The following is a 22,648-nucleotide window of genomic DNA, read 5'->3' on the forward strand; positions in this document are numbered from 1 at the left end:
CTCTCTCAGCGATGAGGTATGGAAGGAGGGAGGGAGGGAAGGAAGACAGACAGATGGCCGATAATGTAATAAATCAGTCAGTTCCTCCCTGTAAAGAGATTTAGAATAATGGGAGAAAGGGTCAGGGGGGGTAAGTTGGATTACTTTTTGAAAGGACTGTCAGAGGGCTGGAGTCTTCGGGAATGTTAAATACGTTTGTAAATCAAGATTAATTCTGCCAAAATGGGATTTAATTGCACAGGGAGGATAATCCAATTACAGTTTAGTGCTGTGAAGAGTTTATTTTTCTAAAAGAGAATACGCTAGCAGACTGAGGCAGGGAGAACATGCCAGAATCAAAGGCTCTTGGTTCAAAGGTTTTGCTGTCATCAGATATTTCAATATAATCACTTTTGTCTTGCCTATTTGCAGTCTAACTAGCTAACGCTAGCAGGAAAAGTATGTAAAAGAGAGAAAGCATCCTATAACGTAATTCTATGGTCACTGAATCCATATTTTAGTGAGATAATGGTATTGATACAAAGTTTATTAAGCTAATACAATGGTAATATAATATAAAGTTAACTAAGTTAATACAATGGTATTAATACAAAGTTAATACAACTGCAAAGTGGGAAGGTCTCTGTAGTTAAAAGTCAATATAGCTTGGGCGCTGTGTAGGGCCTGAACCAGGAGGGGAAACACATTACTCTGTCATACCTTCACTCCTACTGATAGATAAGACTTCTATTAGGACTGTAATGTGTTTTCTGCCCTGACGGAGTGTCAGGATGTTTGGACACTTTGCTGTTGCCATGGAGTCAGAGCCTGCCGAAGGATTCTGCTCTCATCACACGTACGACACAGCAGGTGGAAATATTGACATTTTCATATGAGTTGTAGACCCAGGTCAATAATACCCGTTATCATAATCTACCGTATTTTCTGATTTTCAGAGTATCTTAATGGCAACTGACGTTTAAGAACAGTAAGCACATTTTAAAAGGTTATCATGAAAAATGTTCTGGTCTATTTGTAATTACTGTGGTCAGATTTACACAGGCTTCTTTGTGTCGCTGTGCTTTACAACCACAGTAAAACACTGAAACCTCCACTCACCTTAGCCTCGGACGTAGGTTCCAGGTAACAGAGTCGATTTCCGAGTCCCTCGGCGGACAGGCAAAACTTGCGGTTTTCCTTCTGGATGGTGGCGACACTTTGCAGAACCACCTCGTCATCCTGGCAGAGGGCAGAGCAGAGGACGGTGTTAAACACAGCAGGAGGCACAGAGTCTCATTACTCAAGTCTAAACTGGCATCCTCTCCTGATCCTTCGCGAGAATATTATCTCCCTCTAAAATGTATTCACCTTCCATCGTACTGATCAGTCAACACAGGCCTGGCATACAACAGAGGCGAGGTGCACGGTGTGGAGGTGTTTGCTGATACCACTGGGACATGCGTATTTGCACCAATCACAGGTAGGAGAGGAGAAACGGCCAGAAACTGCATCCCACTGCACACTGAGCACCACCTTCATGTAATGGCGTTAAAGATGAATATTCATTCAAAATGGATGCTTAACTCATGTATGATTTCGGTTTGCAATTTCTCTTCCTTTCGCCTGCGCGTCATGTCTGATGAATGTGCTGTAATGGTTTATTAATGCAATCAAAGGGGCAGATTAATCAGCATGACTTCATCCCATCAGCTGTTCTGTAATCAGTACGCATCATCACTGCAGCGAGAAATACCAGAGAAAAAGACATTGGTTGTTCTTGGCCAAAACCCTAATGAGTAAGATAAGATAAAATAAGATACAACTTCAACAACTCACAGGGGATAAATGTGGGCGTTGCAGCAGCAAGAAAGGACAGAAAAGGAACAGGAAAGCTCAAGAATCAAAAATACATAATAATAAATTGTTCATACAGGCTGAAGCGCTCTATTGTGCACCTGGGAGGGATGAGCCTGTGGCTGAAGGTGCTCCCCATCTGCCTCAGCTCGTCATCAGTCAAAGACACACCCTCAAGCGGGATTGCCATATGTAATATGTAATGAAAATGCAGATGGGATGGGACTAGACAACCCACCATTGCCAGAATCAATATCAGGAAAACACAAACTCTTGAAATAATGTAATTTCCTAACCAAGTATATAATAACGCAAGTTTATGAAAGTTTTTTATTTATTTATTTAATAAGGGGAGAAATTGTGATTGGACAAGGGTCCATCCAATCACGAAAGATCGAACAACGGCTCTAGAGTATCTCGGAGTGCAGATCTTGGCCGGCCCACGCGTCTCGGGGAGACGAGCCCTCTGCCAGAGCACGCCCCACGCTCATCTGAGCTGATGGTTGCCATGGTTCTGCCGCCCACCGTCCAAGAGGCGGAAACTCATTTGACACAGAACACATCTGGAGGAGTTGAGCTCCTATACTGAACACAGCCTGGCTCCTACTGAACACATCTGGAGGAGTTGAGCTCCTATACTGAACACACACTGGCTCCTACTGAACACATCTGGAGGAGTTGAGCTCCTATACTGAACACACCCTGGCTCCTACTGAACACATCTGGAGGAGTTGAGCTCCTATACTGAACACAGCCTGGCTCCTACGTATACAGAACACATCTGGAGGAGTTGAGCTCCTATAATGAACACAGCCTGGCTCCTACGTATACAGAACACATCTGGAGGAGTTGAGCTCCTCTACTGAACACATCCTGGCTCCTACTGAACACAGCCTGGCTCCTACATACAGAACACATCTGGAGGAGTTGAGCTCCTATACTGAACACAGGAGTTGAGCTCCTATACTGAACACAGCCTGGCTCCTACATACAGAACACATCTGGAGGAGTTGAGCTCCTATACTGAACACAGCCTGGCTCCTACATACAGAACACATCTGGAGGAGTTGAGCTCCTATACTGAACACAGCCTGGCTCCTACTGAACACAGCCTGGCTCCTACTGAACACAGCATGGCTCCTACGTATACAGAACACATCTGGAGGAGTTGAGCTCCTATACTGAACACAGCCTGGCTCCATACAGAACACATCTGGAGGAGTTGAGCTCCTATACTGAACACAGCCTGGCTCCTACATACAGAACACATCTGGAGGAGTTGAGCTCCTATACTGAACACAGCCTGGCTCCTACTGAACACAGCCTGGCTCCTACGTATACAGAAAACAGCCGGCGTGAGACGGCCTTGATGATACTATCTCTGACAGGTCTACGGATCTGACAGGTCTACGGGTCTGACAGGTCTACGGGTCTGACAGGTCTACAGGTCTGGTAGATGATACTATCTATGACAGGTCTACGGGTCTGACAGGTCTACGGGTCTGGTAGATGATACTATCTATGACAGGTCTACGGGTCTGACAGGTCTACGGGTCTGACAGGTCTACAGGTCTGGTAGATGATACTATCTATGACAGGTCTACGGGTCTGACAGGTCTACGGGTCTGGTAGATGATACTATCTATGACAGGTCTACGGGTCTGACAGGTCTACGGGTCTGGTAGATGATACTATCTATGACAGGTCTACGGGTCTGACAGGTCTACGGATCTGACAGGTCTACGGGTCTGACAGGTCTACAGGTCTGACAGGTCTACAGGTCTGGTAGATGATACTATCTATGACAGGTCTAAGGGTCTGACAGGTTTACAGGTCTGACTCAAACTGTTACGGCTCGCATGCCCTCGCCTCCACAACCGCCTCCCTCTCTCCCCTCTGGGCCCGCTGCGCGCTCGGGGCGTCCTACGCGCTCTTCCGCACGTCGCATCGGCCCAGGCATGCAACGCTCTGACTCTCCGGAGTTTCCCCCCACTACCGGGCGTTCCCCGTCTCCGGCCAGCTCCGCGGACTCGGCAGTCTCCTCCCACTCCGGTGGCGAAGAGTCGGATCCCGACATGCCCAGCACATCGGCCCGTGCGCAACAACAAGAACGGCGCGCTCGTCTCCGACGATGACGCGGGCGCGGCTCTACTCACCGGTTTCCTATTCATCATCACCACACCTGTCCCTCGTTCTGCAATCACCTTCAACCCCTACAAGAACCTGGTCTACACTCCACTCATCGCCAGATCTTACCATAAACTCATGTGGTAAAGTATAGCCTAGCCTACATCTCCTTACCTGTGTTTTGTAGTGTTTTTTCCCGTTCCCCGTTTGTGATTACTCTCACTCACCCTGCCTCCCCTCCTCATCTCTCCAGTTCCTGCCTGACCCACGCTTGTCCGATTACCCCGCTCCTGCCTGACCCACGCCTGTACGACAACCCTGCTCCTGCCTGACCCACGCCTGTACGACAACCACGCTCCTGCCTGACCATCGCCTGTACGACAACCCCGCTCCTGCCTGACCATCGCCTGTACGACTACCACGCTCCTGCCTGACCATCGGCTGTACGACTACCACGTCCCCCTTTTTGTTATCTCATTAAATCGCCCCTCAGGGCTTTACCGTCCCTTGCCTCCTCCTTTCCTGTTGCGCCTGGGTCCCTAACCAAACCCTCACAGTAAGATCTGGCCAGTTTGGACCCAGCCAACATGGAGGAGAGACCTGCACCTCCCGGACTACTCCAAGCCCTCCCACAGACCCAAGCTGTGCAATTGCAGCAGGTATCCGCCCAACAGCAAGCCCAGGACGAGCGACTGAGGGGCCTCGCTACTCTGGTCTGCACCCTGTCCGACCAGGTCACCGCGCTCAGTGCCCGCCTGGCTCCGTTCCTGAACCCCACCGCTCCACCAAACCGGGAGCCCCATCTCGCCTCCCCGGCCCCCTACGACGGGACGTTCACCCTCTGCCGGGAGTTCCTCATGCAGTGTGAGTACGTGTTTGACCTCCAGCCAAGTATGTACTCCACTGCGTCGGCTCGGGTAGCCTACATCGCCAACCTAACCACGGGACGGGCTCGCCGTTGGGTCATGGCGGGTCGCGAGGGCGCAGCTGCCTACATGCAGGACTACACTGCCTTCGTGGCTGAATTCAGGGCCGTGTTTGACCACGACGTCCACGGACAGGACGCGGACGCTGCTCTCTCCGCCCTCACCCAGGGTCCCAGTTCCGTAGCGGACTACGCCACGGAGTTCCGCATCCTCGCTGCCCGTTGCCCCTGGAACGAGTCTGCCCTGTACAGCGCTTTCCGACGGGGCCTAGGGGAGGCCATGAAGGACAGCCTGGCTGGAAGAGACAGACCAGCGACCCTGAACCAACTCGTCTCCCTCTCCATAGCCATTGACGAGCGCCACCGGGAACGCAGGCGCGAGCGGGCGCACCAACACCACAGCGCACCCAGACCGTCTCCACCTCCCTCTACCGGCCTCTCTCGGCCTGTCCCGGCCTCCCTCGCACCCCCAAACACCGCTGGAGAGGAATCCATGCACCTGGGCCGGACCCGACTGACCCCGGCGGAGCGTGAGCACCGGAGTCTGGACGGACTGTGCATATACTGCGCTAGCCCAGCGCACGCCGTCGACTCCTGTCCCTCTGCGCCTCCCAGGGCGGCAAGAGGAGCAGGTTCACTCGCCAGGGGGTACCGAGTAAGCCGGCTCATCCATCCCCTAGCCCGGACCCGTGCCGCCAGGTTCACTGTCACCCTCGCCTGGCAGGGGCACACGCTCTCCGTCCCTGTCCTCATCGACTCCGGTGCCGACGAGAACTTCGTGGACGTCCAGTTCGCCCACAAAGCGGCGCTCCCTCTCTCCCCTCTGGAGAGGCCCCTCTCGGCTTTCGCCCTGGATGGCCATCCCATGGGCCCCATCACGCACCGGACCCTGCCCCTCACTCTCACAGTCTCGGGTAACCACGTGGAGAACGTCCGCCCCTTCGTCATCCACTCTCCCGACGCTCCGTTCATCTTAGGGAGGCCCTGGCTGGAACTCCATACCCCTCATGTCTGCTGGAGCTCGGGGCGCATCCTCAGCTGGAGCACCACCTGCCACGCCCGCTGCCTCCGAGCTGCTCAGACCTCCACTCGGGTTGACCGGCCCCGTCCCGCTCCTCCTGACCTCTCCACGGTCCCTTTGATGTACCACGACCTCGGGGAGGCCTTCAGTAAGGAGCGCGCCCGCACACTCCCCCCTCATCGACCCTACGACTGCGCCATCGAGCTCCACCCTGGCGCCCCTCTCCCAGCCAGTCGTCTCTACAACCTCTCCCTCCCGGAGAAAGCTGCCATGGACACCTACATCTCCGAGTGCTTGGCCGAGGGCCTCATCCGACCATCTCGTTCCCAGGTGGCAGCGGGGTTCTTCTTTGTAAAGAAGAAGGGAGGAGACCTGAGGCCATGCATCGACTACAGGCTGCTCAACAACATCACGGTGAAGAATAAATACCCACTCCCCCTCATGAGCTCCAATTTTGAACCCCTCACCAGTGCCACCATCTTCACCAAGTTGGACCTCAGAAACGCTTATCACCTGGTGCGTATCCGTGAGGGGGACGAATGGAAGACCGCCTTCAAGACCTCCCGTGGCCACTACGAGTACCTCGTCATGCCCTTCGGCCTCACCAACGCCCCCGCCGTCTTCCAGGCCCTGATGAACGACGTGCTCAGGGACATGCTGGACGTATTTGTGGTTCTCTACCTGGACGACATCCTTGTGTTCTCCAGGAGCGCTGAGGAGCACGTCCAACACGTCCGCATGGTCATCCAGCGTCTCCGGGAGAACCGCCTGTACATCAAGGCGGAGAAGTGCACCTTTCACTCCTCGTCAGTGGAGTTCCTGGGCCTCATTGTGGAGGGAGGCCTGACGCGACCCGACCCCCGCAAAATCAAGACCGTGGTCGAATGGCCTCAACCCACTACCCGGAGGCAACTCCAGAGCTTCCTTAGCTTCGCTAACTTTTACCGCCGTTTCATACGGGACTACAGCCGGGTAGCAGCTCCCCTCACCCACCTCACCTCATCCCTGCGTCCGTTCATCTGGACACCGGCTGCCAGCGCCGCCTTCTCCGCGCTCAAGGAGCGCTTCACCACCGCTCCGGTCCTTCTCCATCCTGACCCCTCCAGGCAGTTCGTGGTCGAGGTGGACGCATCGGACACAGGCATCGGTGCTGTTCTGTCCCAGCGGTCAGTGGAGGACCAGAAGTTGCACCCCTGTGCCTTCCTCTCCCGCCGGTTCACCCCAGCTGAGGTGAATTACGACATCGGGAACAGGGAGTTGTTGGCGGTGGTGGGGGCCTTGGAGGAGTGGCGCCACTGGCTTGAGGGCGCGGAACACACCACCCTCGTCTGGTCGGACCACAAGAACCTGACCTTCATCCGGGCGGCCAAGCGCCTCAACTCCCGCCAGGCGCGGTGGTCACAGTTCCTAGGGAGGTTCGACTTTACCCTCACCTTCCGGCCCGGCTCCCGCAACGCCAAGGCCGACGCGCTGTCCCGCCTCCACGCGCCCGAGGCGCCCCCCGCGGAGCCTGAGACCATCCTGCCGGCCTCGCGTGTCGTAGGGGTGGTCACCATGAACATTGAGGCGGTGGTGAGGCAGGCCCAACGCGCCCAACCCAGTCCGGCCAACGTTCCTCCTCGCCGGCTCTTCGTGCCTGACTCGGTCCGGTCCCGGGTGCTCCAGTGGGGCCATGCCAGCCGGTTTGCGTGCCATCCCGGGGTTCACCGCACCCTCTCCTTCCTGAGCCGACGGTTCTGGTGGCCCTCCATGAGGTCCGACGTCCGGGAGTTTGTGGTCGCCTGTCCCGTCTGCTCCCGCAGCAAGGCGTCCCACCAGCCCCCGGCTGGCCTCCTGCGTCCTCTCCCGGTCCCCAGCCGCCCCTGGTCCCACATCGCCCTGGACTTCATCACCGGTCTTCCCCCCTCCAGGGGCAACACGGTCATCCTCACCGTGGTGGACCGGTTCTCCAAGGCGGTCCATCTGGTGGCGCTCCCCAAGCTCCCGTCCTCTGCGGAGACAGCTGAGCTCCTCGTCCAGCATGTCTACCGGCTCCACGGTCTCCCCGGAGACATTGTCTCGGACCGTGGGCCTCAATTCACCTCCCAGGTCTGGAGGGCCTTCTGCAAGGAGATAGGCGCCACCATCAGCCTCTCCTCTGGCTACCACCCGCAGACCAACGGCCAGGCCGAACGGGCCAACCAGAGCCTGGAGTCCGCTCTCCGCTGTGTGTCGGCTCTCCACCCCACCTCCTGGAGCAAGGACCTGCCCTGGGTCGAATACTCCCTCAATGCCCTGACCAGCGCTGCCACTGGCAGGTCTCCGTTCGAGTCATCCCTCGGGTACCAGCCCCCGCTGTTCTCTCTCCAGGAGTCGGAGGCCTCCGTCCCCTCCGTCCAGGCCCACCTCAGCCGCTGTCGCCGTGTCTGGAGGGAGGTCCGCAGGGCCCTGCTCCGCTCCAACGAGCGCTCCTGCCGCGGGGCCAACCGCCGCCGCACTCCTGCTCCGGCGTATCGGCCCGGTCAACGTGTCTACCTCTCCACTGCTGATCTTCCGCTCCAGGTCCCCTCCAGGAAGCTGGCTCCGCGCTTCGTTGGGCCCTTCGAGATCGACCGTGTCCTGAACCCGGCTGCGGTACGTCTTAAGCTCCCTGCTTCCATGCGGGTACACCCTGTATTCCATGTGTCCAAGATCAAACCTGTCTCCTCGAGTCCTCTCATGCCTTCTGCCCCAGCTCCTCCGCCTCCCCAGATGGTCGACGGGCATCCCCAGTGGACGGTTCGGCGGCTGCTGAAGGTGCGCCGCCGGGGTCGGGGGTTCCAATACCTGGTGGATTGGGAGGGGTACGGCCCCGAGGAGTGCAGCTGGATCTCCAGGCAGCTCATTATGGACCCGTCTCTCCTCCGGGACTTCTACCGGGCACATCCTGACGCCCCCGGTCGGTCACCAGGTGGCTCCCCTCGGGGGGGGGGGTCCTGTTACGGCTCGCATGCCCTCGCCTCCACAACCGCCTCCCTCTCTCCCCTCTGGGCGCTCGGGGCGTCCTACGCGCTCTTCCGCACGTCGCATCGGCCCAGGCATGCAACGCTCTGACTCTCCGGAGTTTCCCCCCACTACCGGGCGTTCCCCGTCTCCGGCCAGCTCCGCGGACTCGGCAGTCTCCTCCCACTCCGGTGGCGAAGAGTCGGATCCCGACATGCCCAGCACATCGGCCCGTGCGCAACAACAAGAACGGCGCGCTCGTCTCCGACGATGACGCGGGCGCGGCTCTACTCACCGGTTTCCTATTCATCATCACCACACCTGTCCCTCGTTCTGCAATCACCTTCAACCCCTACAAGAACCTGGTCTACACTCCACTCATCGCCAGATCTTACCATAAACTCATGTGGTAAAGTATAGCCTAGCCTACATCTCCTTACCTGTGTTTTGTAGTGTTTTTTCCCGTTCCCCGTTTGTGATTACTCTCACTCACCCTGCCTCCCCTCCTCATCTCTCCAGTTCCTGCCTGACCCACGCTTGTCCGATTACCCCGCTCCTGCCTGACCCACGCCTGTACGACAACCCTGCTCCTGCCTGACCCACGCCTGTACGACAACCACGCTCCTGCCTGACCATCGCCTGTACGACAACCCCGCTCCTGCCTGACCATCGCCTGTACGACTACCACGCTCCTGCCTGACCATCGGCTGTACGACTACCACGTCCCCCTTTTTGTTATCTCATTAAATCGCCCCTCAGGGCTTTACCGTCCCTTGCCTCCTCCTTTCCTGTTGCGCCTGGGTCCCTAACCAAACCCTCACACAAACTCCACAGACCTTTTCATACAGGTGGAAGGTGCACCGTGACTTATTCTAGTCTAACCTTAAATAATCACTTTTTTAACAGCTCCACACTCCCCCATTCTGCAACAACACCATTCTAAACCCGAACGGTTGAGGGGAAGTGCACGTACACTACGCTAAGCTTGCAGTCTGCCTTTCCTGCTGAAGTGAAATGTCAAACTGCTCTGACTCAGCTTAGCAGGACAGCAGAACAAGACTGCAATACAGTCCTCCTGAGTTCTCGCCATAGTGGCTTACAGAGAGCTGGACACATCGATGCTGGCCCAGACACATTACACCACCACACTCCCAGAGCTATTTTTTCAAGTCTGGACTCTGCTGGACATTCAATATGACCGAGGGTCTGCAGAAGGACCCGGTGTCATGGTCTTGTCACCTCTTCCATTAAGTAAATAGTCCCTTGCGCTTCTTACACCGTCTATTTGAGATCCTGGTAGCTTGACAATTTGATTGCTGGCAGCACAACCGGAATGTAGTGGGTTGGTGATGGTGCTGGTGTTGGTGTTTGATGTTTATGTCTATTTGCATGTCGGCGTGTGTGTTAGTACATCGTCTGTGCAAATGTACCTGTGTCACTGAGAGTGTATGCACACTATGGGTGAGGAATATACTGCTGTAGAAGGGCTGCCTGATTCCATGGAGCCAAATGCCTTTGCTGCACCAGAGAGAACCCTTTTAAACAGGGTTTTTTTGCTCTCTCCTCCTCCCATAACTTGATACCGAGCCAAAGAATCTGGCGAATCTGAGGCAAAATGATCCCCAGGACAGCGGAGCGCCCACCTGCTAGACAGATAGAGAACATCATCACAATCTATCTATAGGGCGTCAGGGCTGGTGCGTGTGTAAGGAAGGACTGGGGCTGGGGCAGCTAGCTACCAACTGCAGCAACTTGAACCCCCCCCCCCCCCCCCCCCCCCCAACACACACACACACCAACACCCCCAACCCCTCCAGCCTCACCGACTCACCCTAATTAGTCCCACCCACCTGGCTCTGCTACCAGGGACTCTATCACTCCTCCACAGCAGCCCTGCTGGTGTCTTAACACCGGTCACTCTCCACACCGCGCCGGCCACTAAGACACAGGTGTCTTGCCGTCCCTTCCTCTCTCTCTCTCCCTCTCTCTCTCCCTCCTTCTGTCCTCCTTCGTCCCTGCTGTAACTCTGGATCCCTGAGCGGCCTGCGGGTCTTGAGGGACAGCAGCAGGTGTGTGAGCGCGGCCCTGATGCATCCCTCCCAGGGGCCGTAACCTGAGAGCCCCCCGATGCTCAGCTGCGCCAAATAAACTCTCACGACTCACACAGCGCTGCCACGGACTGTGAACTTGAGAAAAGGTGAATCTGCTGGAACCCTCAGCGCTGCTATTTTGACACGCATGCCCTGCACATGCTCAGTCGGAGGGGACGGCCTCGGAAAGGAGAAAAGTCGAGACGGGTTTTTAAAATGGACGGTTTAAAGGCGAAACAAGGAGGAAACGTCGGTGTGGCCCCCTTGCTCACGTTGTCCGAGCCCAATTAGAGGCCGTCGTCTTGGAGTTGTGTCCCGTAAATCTCACACAGGGTGATAAGTGGCGATCGAATAGCTCAGAACATGAAGAGGAAGATTAGGATGAAATTGCGCAACAGTATTAATCAGACTGATTTTATGACCTGTTGATACAGTGACAGAGAGCAGCCAAACAGAAGGTAAAAGGACAGGATAGAACAGGATTTGAGAAACCCTTGTAAAAGCTCCAGTGTGAAACATTGTATGAACGGGCAGCAGAAAGAGAGGTTGATAGATATAAGGAGAAAGCGAGAGAGAGGGGGGGAGAGAGAGAGGGGGGGGGGGGAGAGGAGGGAGGTAGAGAGAGAGAGAGAGAGAGAGGGGTTGGAGAGGAGGAGGGAGGGAGGTAGAGAGAGAAGGAGAGAGAGACTGGGAGATAGAGAGAGAGAGAGAGAGAGAGAGAGAGAGGGAGACACAGTGGAGCAAAAGACTCAAAGGGAGATAGAGAGAGATGGCGTGATTTACAAGATGAGAAGTCTTGAGATTTCCAGAGCAATGACTGAAGAATTTCATTTTCTTGATGATGATTGTTAAACGAACATTGTGACTTGCTATTAGGGATCGCACAGTCATCATTGATTATTTACATATTTATAGTAGGGCTGACAATTGATAAAAAAATAAAAAGAATTAATCACAATTAATCACATGTATCCTTTTTTGCTGGGAAAAGCCCCCAAATGAAGAAATTTTTATTAAACGACATTACATTACTGTGGTAGAGGAGTAAAGCATTGAATGAACATTACAAAAGGTTTCTTTAGTAGTCAGTATATTGTACATATTTGCCAATATGTCTGTGGATTTCCTAACTATTGTGCCTTTTGATGCCGGATTGTAGCTGGAGGAGGACGTAATTTGCAACGCTTCTATTCATTTTGCAACTGAGTTTGTAAATGTGTCTGATGTAGAATTAGTCTACTCATTCTGTGCTGCCTGCTCTCTGTAGCCTATGGGGTCCGCTGGCCAAAATCGATTAATAATTTGATTAAAATTAATTTGATTAATTTACGTTAATTAAATTACCAGTAACATATCATTTTTTGCTGATTTGGTCAGACATTATTGATAGCAGTACAAACATGTACAGATCTTGCAATGCACTGCAAATGAACAGAAGCCTGAGGAAGTGGAGCAGCAACAGAACCTTCCACTGAACCTCAGTCCCCTAAAATAACCAATGTATTCATCCGCCGGGCAGAGTTGAGCCGCAGCAGCGTCCGCCTGGCTGAGAGCAGCCTGCCTGTAGAGGCCCACTGACAGCTTAATGAGATGCCTGGACCAGGTTCACATCCACCTCTCACAGCCACCGCAATCAGCACCAGCAGCCAGAGTCCCTGGAGACAGAGGAGCAGGCAGGGGCGCCGGGCGGGCCGTGCTGCAGGCGAGCCTGGCTCCTCTACGTGGGAGGACGTACTACAGCGTGAGGATATGACAATACACACATCGCCGGCGGGTGCTGGCTCAAATATATGATATCATGGAGTGGATATAGCCCGCACACCATCTCTTAGCCAGTCTTCTTTATTTAACAAAAAACGTTTCGATCAGAACAGATCTTCATCACCTGATGAAGATCTGTTCTGATCAAAACGTTGGTTTTAATCCACTTTCCAGGATGTACTACAGAAACTACCAAAGACTCCTCAGGAGATCTGGAGATGTTGCGTTGTTATGTGGATAGATTTGCATCGCTGTCACAGCGTGTGCACCGCGCACGGGATGAAGGGGAATGTTTTGCCACAGGTGAGATTCCTCTCTGCGCTTGAACCAAAAAGAACTCTCTTTGTGATTTTAGTGAATCATTAGAAATCAGTTGTCTTGTCGGAGCCTTCTGAATGCATCCCCGCTCTCTGGAATCCATGAAAAATCAAAGTCCCATACCTGTTGGTACTGACTGGGCGATCCCTGATAGCAGGTCAACCTTCGACTGATAAAGAACGCCCCTCTGGTTCTCGTCGAGGTAAAAGCGCAGCCTTCGGCGGAGGAGGTCTACGCGGCACCTGCCTCTCGCGCACACGCACGTAACCTCCCCAAAATAGGTTGGACCTCCAGGAATAGCACATGGAGCCTTGCTATGAAAAATGCATTGGACATCATGCAACCAGGGTCGCTCGTCAAACCCGGACCTGTCGTCGCTGAACTCTTCAGTTGCATCGTGAGAAGTTCTCTGACGCTATGGAACGAAGCGAAGGTGCTCCACGCCCTTCTCTCAAAAAAGCGCAGCACAGAAGATGCTAACTAAGAAAAGTCCATCATTGTGTGATTTCGCCCCAATATTCAATCAATCAATCAATCAAAGCTTTATTTGTATAGCGCATTTCATACCCAGAGGCAACACAATGCGCTTTACAGAGAACAAGGGAGGTGGGCATACGACCCACCCCTACATATTCCAGAGGGAAGAAAAAAAACAGTATCACCCAGGGGCCAGATAAGTGAGCTGTAAAAAATTCTTCCCTGACCCCTCTCAACAAGGCGATCAAGCAAGCTCCTGGAGTATGTTTGTCTACCAGATAAGAACATTTATAAAGCAATAAATTACATTAAATTACATTTTCAGAGTAAGAGAAGCTAAAAATATTATACTGTCACGGTTCCCTGCCTCTCGGTGTTATACAGTGTCAATATTAGTAATTGGATTCCCCTGGATTAGTTTGCATGCATATTGCTTTAGAGCAGTGGCTCATAATAGAAGCTCCCATGCATGCAGGGCCCCAAGTCTTTCTCTGAGCTCTCCGCTCTCTGCATCAGCAGAGATGAATGAGGCCCCTGGCCAGGGACCCAGTTGGCTCCTATAGGACCTGGGTGATTCAGAATGTCATCTGCCTGTCCATAATGCATGATGGAGAGAGGGATGGAGGGAAGACAGAGAGAGAGGGAGACAGGAGTAAAAAGAGAGAGAGAGGTAGGATGGAGAGCGGGGGAGAGAGAAAGAGTGGGAGTTGAGTAAGAGAGGAGATCGGGTGCTTTGGAAGTGAGTTCAGCCACCTCAGGAAAACTTTACATATCCCCATGCTCTCTTCTACTGACCCAAGGTAGGCACAAGGCTAGAGTGTTATTCACTATACAGGAATAAGTTGATAGGTTAAGCACATTTCACTTCACATGCTATGAATAGATTTCACACAAAGGTATTTGAATCAATTACATTCCCTCTCTGATAGAATAGTATTGGCCTGGGTACAATAAATGATACATAATGCTGACAGTTGTAGTTTCACAGTGAATCAATATAACTCTGTGTCAAGACTGGTCCTGCCAAGAGGAAGTGAAATGGTTTTACAGATCCATCAGATGGCCCTCTCCACTGCAGCAGTCACGGCTGGATGCACATTTTAAATGGAGAACATTTGATCTGCCCTGGTGAGGACACAACCAAAAAACTGACAGTATCCTGACCATGATAAAATGGACAAATCATTAATGAAAACTGATAACTAACCGACAAATAAATTAACTGGGGTTTTACTTTGAAACATTATCCTTCAAAATGAGTAAGGTATAGTAGAGGGCATGATAAATTGCCAAAAATCGGCCCAAATAAAAACACAATCCTAGCAGCACTATTCCTCCTATTTATGCTATGTGAATCAAATCATGACAGCAATTTATGTATTATTGATGCCAGTGATAACAATAACTAAAAATAAAAAACAAATCAAATCAAAGTTGTTCAGTGAATTTGAGATAAGCTGTTGAGTTTCAGTGATGTCATGTTGAGCAGTGTGTCATGAAGATGGGGATTAACAAACCTGAATCTCAGCAGCTCTGCAGCTATTCCAGGCCTTCATTGATTAATGAATGTAATTATTTGGTTTTAGAGTCACCTCACGCTGGTGGTGACACCAAGTGTTCTGTCGTTGCTGTCACTTATTTGCTTATTTGGGATCTCCACAGTAGCAATATCCATGTTTGAGACCTTGAATAAAAATAATCATCACTTTTCCTCATGTACCTGTATGAACGGGCATTTTGTTATGAGGCTGTGGCTGTAGCAAATCAATCAATCAATCAATCACTCACTACACACCCAGTTTAAATGAGGAATGAAATGAACAACATGTTTGCACTTTGAGATGTATCTAAAATGATGCTTTATAAATAAACAGTAATAATAATAATAATAATAATAATTATAATAATAATAATACTGGTATTATTGTTAAGAACATTATTTATTTATTTGTTTATTTATTATGTTCAGGTACACAGCCACAGCATTCCTGACCAGATGATAAAGCATCAGATCTGCTTTGGCCCTGGTCACACAATGAAGACAGGCAGCTGTGGCCCAAAACCAGCGCCTTCATGATTCATAGGCTTTAACGAGCTTGTCAACATTGATTCAAGGCAAGAGGACACAATGTAAAAACATGACAGTTCCACTGGTAAAACAACCTGTCAACAGGTCTTTGAGTGACAGAAAACCCCATTTATAACAGCTTTATAAGAACTTCAACCACAGATGATTGTGATTCTGTTGGTGATGATATGTATTGACCTGCTACAGTATACGTGTCACGTACGCCTGTAACACAACAAATCAAAATTCAAAATAAATGATTCCCTTAAAGGGCAATGCTCGTTTTTGACAACCTGGACCTTATTTACGACATATTATAAGAAGTTTGACTCACCGAGATCACTTTTGTGTAGTTCGGAGGCCTGTAGAAGGAATTTAAAATCCAGCGCGAGCCAGTATATCCATGTAATGGCGGTGATCGGGGCAACGGGAATGCAGTGCGCATGCGCACAGGCCAGCGCGCAGACTGGCTATTCTCCGGCTCACATTCTCTGCGCTACGATCGGATTGTTGCTGACGAATGACGACGACAATATTCTCGGCACCAACAACGATCGTAGCGCAGAGAATGTGAGCCGGAGAATAGCCAGTCTGCGCGCTGGCCTGTGCGCATGCGTGCTGGAGCAAGTGGGGAAAGGCGTGTAAAGATCATATTACAGAGGCTAAAGACCCCGTATTTGAAAACCACTACAATGCCTCGCGTTGAGGAATCTCAACTGTCGATTCATCCAATCTGATTGATGAAAACAACCGTTTAGCGGCCGAAAATAGATTTTTAGAAACTGCATTCCCGTTGCCCCGATCACCGCCATTACATGGATATACTGGCTCGCGCTGGATTTTAAATTTCTTCTACAGGCCTCCGAACTACACAAAAGTGATCTCGGTGAGTCAAACTTCTTATAATATGTCGTAAATAAGGTCCAGGTTGTCAAAAACGAGCATTGCCCTTTAAGAGAGCTGAAAGCCTCTTGAAGCAGGATCCAGGACTGCAAGTGAAACCCGATATATCCTAGTGAAACCCTATATATCCCAGTGAAAGCAATCAAAAACAAAATCTCTTGTGCGCTGTGAGCACACCAGGACAGAATGTAAATCCATGATGAAAGGTTTGCCAGCCCGACAGCAAGGACCTGCAAATGTTAGGGATGAGAGAAGACATCCCGTCCTTCAGTTCTGATGACTCTCGGGCCCCGGGGGGGGGGGGGGGGGGGCTGGCTCTACCCGTCGGACTCAGATCAATCAATACAGAGGAACAACCTTCTCATCTAATGTGGATCAAGTTAAGGAGTTCTCCTGAGGCTGCACTTCTCTCTTCAATCCCTTCGCTGAGGAAATGGTAGCACCCCTGTCCTGAACCCACCAGGGATTTGAGCCCCGGTTTCCCACCTATAGTAATGTCTGCTGTACCATTAGCACTAAAAGACATCCTTGGAGTCCAAGGGCTTGGAGGTCCCAACCAGGGAGCTTCATCACAAGAGTGTGCTTCTACTGCACATCTCAATCACAATGGAATGATTGTAAACACCACACTGATGTAATACAATTACAAATACAACACATTTACTGCTTGTCTGTTTCTCAGGGCGGATAAGTAACTCATTATTCTGATGCTGTAAACAACTTAATTATTAAACCCTGACATTGTACCAAACTGCGGTATCAAGGCTTGGGTTTAAATGCCGTTTAATCCATATAGAAAAGGGTGTTAAATGCCACTGGTGTTGTGCCTGCCCAAGCTACTGCAACGAATCCCACAGGGGGCTGATGCCAAGAGACCGTGCAGTGGAAGCATCAGCTTTTAAGAGGCTAAATTTAACCCCCCAGAGTCCTCTCCTGGTATGCCGAAGGCCACCAGAACAACATACGCTCCAAATAAGCCCTGAGCTACTACCGGGGGAATCGAACCCTGGAGTAGATACTGTAGCTACCTGGAGTTTAAAGGTGCAGCTGCCGTGGTGTACATTAGGTCACCTTCTCCCACAAATCTGATACACCTTTTTACACTTGCTAGCTTTGACCAGAGCTACTACAGCATGTCGTTTACAGACAGTGTGATTATAGTAAGCAGGCTGGGCTGTACTTGGTTCCTGCTAGCTGCAGATATGGCAATGATTCAATAAATAGTATGTAGCAAAACTTTTACAGTTTTACAGTTACTGTGCAATTAGACCAGTTCAACGTGGTCTCGTGTAATGTGATTCTGACTGAAATACTTTTTAAATAAAGTTTGAGTGTGATTAACTCAACTCAAATCCTTTTCATATTTTTTTTTTTTTTTAATCTTCCCATTTTCTAAGACCAGCCCTCCATTACTGCCACTTTGCTCTATAGAGAATAGGCCTACAAAATACACTGTCACTGAGTTACCACCATATCCACCATTCTGACACCTGGAACCTATTAGAAAAGCTACCTGACCTGATCAAACATCACTGACCGTTCCACCTGCAAATCAACCCCATGACCGTGGGCAGCAATGTGACCTCCAAACAATTATTGGAAACACTCAAAATAGATACGATTATTTTTTAGCTCAGCTCCTTAGTGGCACCATTCAAACATCTGTTCAGTAAGTGTTATTAATGTCACTGAGCCGTCCGGGGGGAGTGTGCTTCACCTTGAGTTTGCAGCGTACCATTTTCCTCATTTCCTGTGAACGACAGACTCTGGTTGCTGGCTGCCAGCTTCCCGGTCTCAACAGCAAGGTGAGACTTCACACTCGCCTGACTAACACCATTCTTATTGCAACCTAATGTTTAAGTAATAATCTGTATATACCAGCTCAGAATAATTCTAAATATCAGGGCTGTTTATCATGGACGTTGGGGAAAGACTGGTGGTTTCCAGAGAGTTAATACTGTAGATGATGACACACAATAAGGAAAGCCATAATCTAATGCAGACCGTCTTTTCTTTCAAGTAGCGCCAACACACAATTCACGCTGTATTTTTTAAAGGCAAAAACGCTAAAATACTCAGTTCAACATCCAAGAGTCTCCATTTCAGCCACTGTAGCTACAGTAGATTTGAACACAGTAACAGAAGTATACTGCCAGTTGTAGAAGCATTCCCAGCATGTCTGTGGTGCACAAACCGGCCAACTGAAAACCTAGTAAAGCTGTCCACCAGTTCCTTGTAAACTGCTGTTGAAGTGTGAGTTGTTTGCCTCTTATACTTTGATAACAAGGTTGACAGTGGCGCCTCTCTCCTCTTCTCACTGTTGTCATCAGATAAGCAGGATGCCATTGTGACAGCGGAATCTGAGAGGCCTGGGTCAGCACACACTGTCGCAGGCATGCTGGATACTAGGGGCTGTTAAATACTGGGCCCTGTCACTGACAACCAGCCAACTCATATGGATCATATGGATCTACAAGTCAGGTCTCTCCTTGGTGGTAGCCACACAGAATAAACTATGTTGGATTACTGAACATATCTATTTAGTGTTGACACACCAACACTGTAGAGAACCACCATATAGTCAACCAGCCTATGTATAAACATCATATAACGATAGCATTTTAATTCATCCTAAATAAGGAGAACAATGTGTGACTACACTCTGGAGATGGTTGGATATGAGACACACGGGTCTGCTGTGTCAACAGGGTGTGAGCAAAACACGTGCATGGTCAACCTACTGTGATCCACACACGCCAACATTCACCATATCACTTACAAAGGCAACTGCTGTTGTGCACAACTGCATGTAGCCGATACTAAAAGTAATCTGCGTCAAACAACTAAAATAGCAATGCATTGCAAAGGGGTAACTTGTGAAAATAACTTCAACGCCTCAAAAATAAATAAAATAAAATAAAACGGGCCTTGCATAGCTGCCTAAGAAAAAAATATCATTGTTTGATGAAGCGACATACATATTGACAAAAAAAAAAAAGAACAATAAGATGCTCTTTGATTTGATTTGATTTGACGCTCTTTGACAGATCCCCATTATAATTCAGATCCCTATTCTAATTCAGATTCCTATTCTAATTCAGATTCAAATTCTAATTCAGATTCCTATTCTAATTCCGAAGCAAGCTGCTGCGTGGACCTGATGTTTTTGCTGTCTGCTTGCCAAGCCCACAAATATAGCCTATAATGCTCATAAAAGGTCAAGTGAAACATAATCATGTTGTCAAGCATTTTTGTCAGATTGTTCTGGTTATGCAATCTGTCCTTGCACCTGCAGATTATTTAAATTCCACAGATCGAGTCCTGTCGACAGGTGCGCTGAGAGCCAGTCAATCGCACACAGCCTGCACTGTGGGCTACAAGTTCGCAAGCAAAGCAGAGCAAGACACTCACGAATAACCTAAAACAAAATAGTAAAACAAAACAATTCCATAGAGATACATTTCATGAAGTTGCAATGTCCAACTTTGCATGGGGTCGAGTAGCCTAGCCTACTTCAAGCAAATAGGCTATACCCCGCATCGCGCATCGACGGTAGTTTTCCCACAATAAACCAGGCTTCATCACTACAGCAAACAAAACAGTTTCGCTAAAGGTAAAAAATAAAGTCACTACTTACAGTTCTTAGGAACTGAATTTCATCTTCCCCTTCTCCTCCCTCAGACATGGCTGTAAAGGAGCCTGCTCAGACTCTGAAAGCCACCGCTGACTGCGGCCAGAAACGCGATGCTGTGTCTCTCCTACCGATATTAGCATAGAGCTCATCCACAACCATATAGGGTAGACCGGTAAACCCGCCGCGGCCCCGCTGCTTGTCACTCAATGCGCTCTCCCTGCCCGGTGCCAGCAGTGCGGTTCTCACAGGGAGCGGACCGGGAGAGCCAGGGCGCGTGGCGAGCGGACGAGCCGGACGACGGTGTTAAATGGTGCTGCTGGGCTGGAGAATAAAAACCCACAATCACTTCTGACATCTTGATCTAAAAAGCAACAGTCCGCAGCTGATAGCCTTGCGTCAGAAGGAGAACTGAATATGACAATATCCGAGTACAAAGTTAGGCTACTTCTACGCTCTCTCCTCTTTCTGTCGGTGCGTGCGCGCGCGCGTGCATGTGTGTTTGTTTGTGTAGGCTATGCGTGTGTGTGTGCGTGTGCGCGTGTGCATAGTAAAGCAAATGTATTTGTGCGTGCGTGCGTGTGCATAGTAAAGCAAATGTATTTGTGCGTGCGTGCGTGTGTGTGTGTGTGAGAGAGAGAGAGAGAGAGAGAGAGAGAGAGAGAGAGAGAGAGGGGAAAGAAAGAGAATCCTTTGAAATATATGTCAAACGTAAAAATGCATACAGGCTAGAGAACAGTTAACAGTTTCTCAGTCTACCAAAGTGAATGGAGCCTAGCCTAACTTTCAAAACGTGAAACCTTTGGGTCACGTAAAGCCTAGCCTGCCACCAATCAAACTATGGCGGGAATGAAGTTTAGGCTACCTGCTTAACTGGCACCCGCCTCCTGCTGTTCACCTACAGTTAGGAGAAAATGCTATAGCGATCAGCTAATTACAGTACACTCAGCAGCGTGCTCACTGGGTAGTGCGGGATTTGACTGTGGGACGTGTTAGCGAAAAGACATCGCTGACCCCTAGTGGACCGTGTGAAAAGTAGGCTATACGTTATAACTTCCAGGCCCTCTGGTGGCAAAAGTTGAATACTACATCCAGTAGACCCGTAGGTTAATAGACTACATATTCAAATGCATCAATACTATAACTTTGATCTGTAGGGTTTGAAAATATGAATCTTCAACCAGTTTTGACCCCATCATCTGTACTCCAGTGGGCCAGTAAGCCCCAATTATCTCCATGTCATTGATCAGGGCTGCCTGTAAAGCACTTGTTGCATTGCAAAGCCCCCCTCTCATCTCTCTCTCTCTCTCTCTCTCTCTCTCTCTCTCTCTCTCTCTCTCTCCCTCAATTCAATTTCAATTGAATGGGCTTTATTGGCACGAAAGAACAAATGTTCATATTGCCAAAGCAACAGTGGAATTAGCCTACAGAAAGTGACATTAAATTTAACATCAACATTAGCATTCTCTCTCTCTCTCTCTCTCTCTCTCTCTCTCTCTCTCTGTCACTCTCTGGCCCCCACCTCTCTCTCTCTCTCTCTGCCACCCGCCCGCCTCTCTCCCTCTCTGTGTCTGGCAGGCAGTCTTGTCAGGCACATGCCAGCTGGCCAAATTGTCAGATTAGCCCCTTCTGCCGTGCGCTTGGCTTGGCTCAGCATATGTTGTTAGGTTCATGTGAGTATGTTCAGATCAGATCAGCTGACCCTGAGTAGTCTCACAGCATGCGGTGATCAATACTAGTCCTACACACGGGAGAGTGACTCAGGTTAGCAATGTATTGTGTCAAAGGGTGAAGGACTAAATAGTGATTTTATATATATATATATTCTTGGAGTGAAGTGGACAAAGCTCAAAGCTGTCATTAAATGTAGATTAGGTAAATCCCACAAGAAGCAATATATGGAGCAACCAAACATTAATCTGACACATAAAGACGAGTTTATACATTTCAAGCAGATGGTAATTTCATATGTCATTTATCTTAGGCTACTAGGCTATATGAATGACACATCATTAGAAAACATATTTGTCCAGCTCGCCTTTTCCGACCATTCTATATGCAGTTGGAAAGAGCCGTGGTAAAATCAGATTTAAGTAGGCTATTAGGCTCCGTTTTCACAAATCCTCATTTACCGTCTGTTTGTTTATTCCCAATCTGTTCCCTTCAATACCTGTCACTTTGGTCGCTCACTTTCTGTGGATTTGATTTGGGCAGCGAATCGTAACCATGCACAGAGCCGTCTATGCTGATTGGTTTAACTCCTGTCTGTACACGGCGGAGAGCGGACTGTCACTTGTCACCTGGAAATCTCGGTGCAGAGTTACGGCATTGGGATGTCGGCGACTCATGGAGATGCAATAGAAAACTGTACTGTAAGTAGCATACGTTACTGCTACGCATTTTAAACACAGTTTGTTTTGTGAATTTAAAATTTAAAAACAACTATTGTACTAAACTACTGTAGCCACAATGTTTTGATTAATCCGAGGGACCCACATTTCTTTCCTTTGAACCAGGCTACAGTGGAAGAAGA

The 22,648-nt window shown here is 49.9% G+C and overlaps 1 protein-coding gene across 1 annotated transcript in view; it reads right to left on the minus strand.

Moving 5' to 3' along the window:
- Nucleotides 1–20,169, minus strand: part of ryr3 (ryanodine receptor 3) — a gene marked incomplete at both ends in the record, with an annotated part of 126,164 nt that extends 105,995 nt beyond the window's left edge. The window contains 2 exon segments of the mRNA XM_084440034.1: nucleotides 1,099–1,218; nucleotides 20,122–20,169. Of these exon segments, the coding sequence (XP_084296160.1) occupies nucleotides 1,099–1,218; nucleotides 20,122–20,169 (168 nt within the window).
- Nucleotides 20,170–22,648: the final 2,479 nt, after the last annotated feature.

The sequence above is a fragment of the Borostomias antarcticus genome (genome assembly GCF_949987555.1).
Source record: "Borostomias antarcticus genome assembly, chromosome: 6".
NCBI lineage: Eukaryota > Metazoa > Chordata > Actinopteri > Stomiiformes > Stomiidae > Borostomias > Borostomias antarcticus.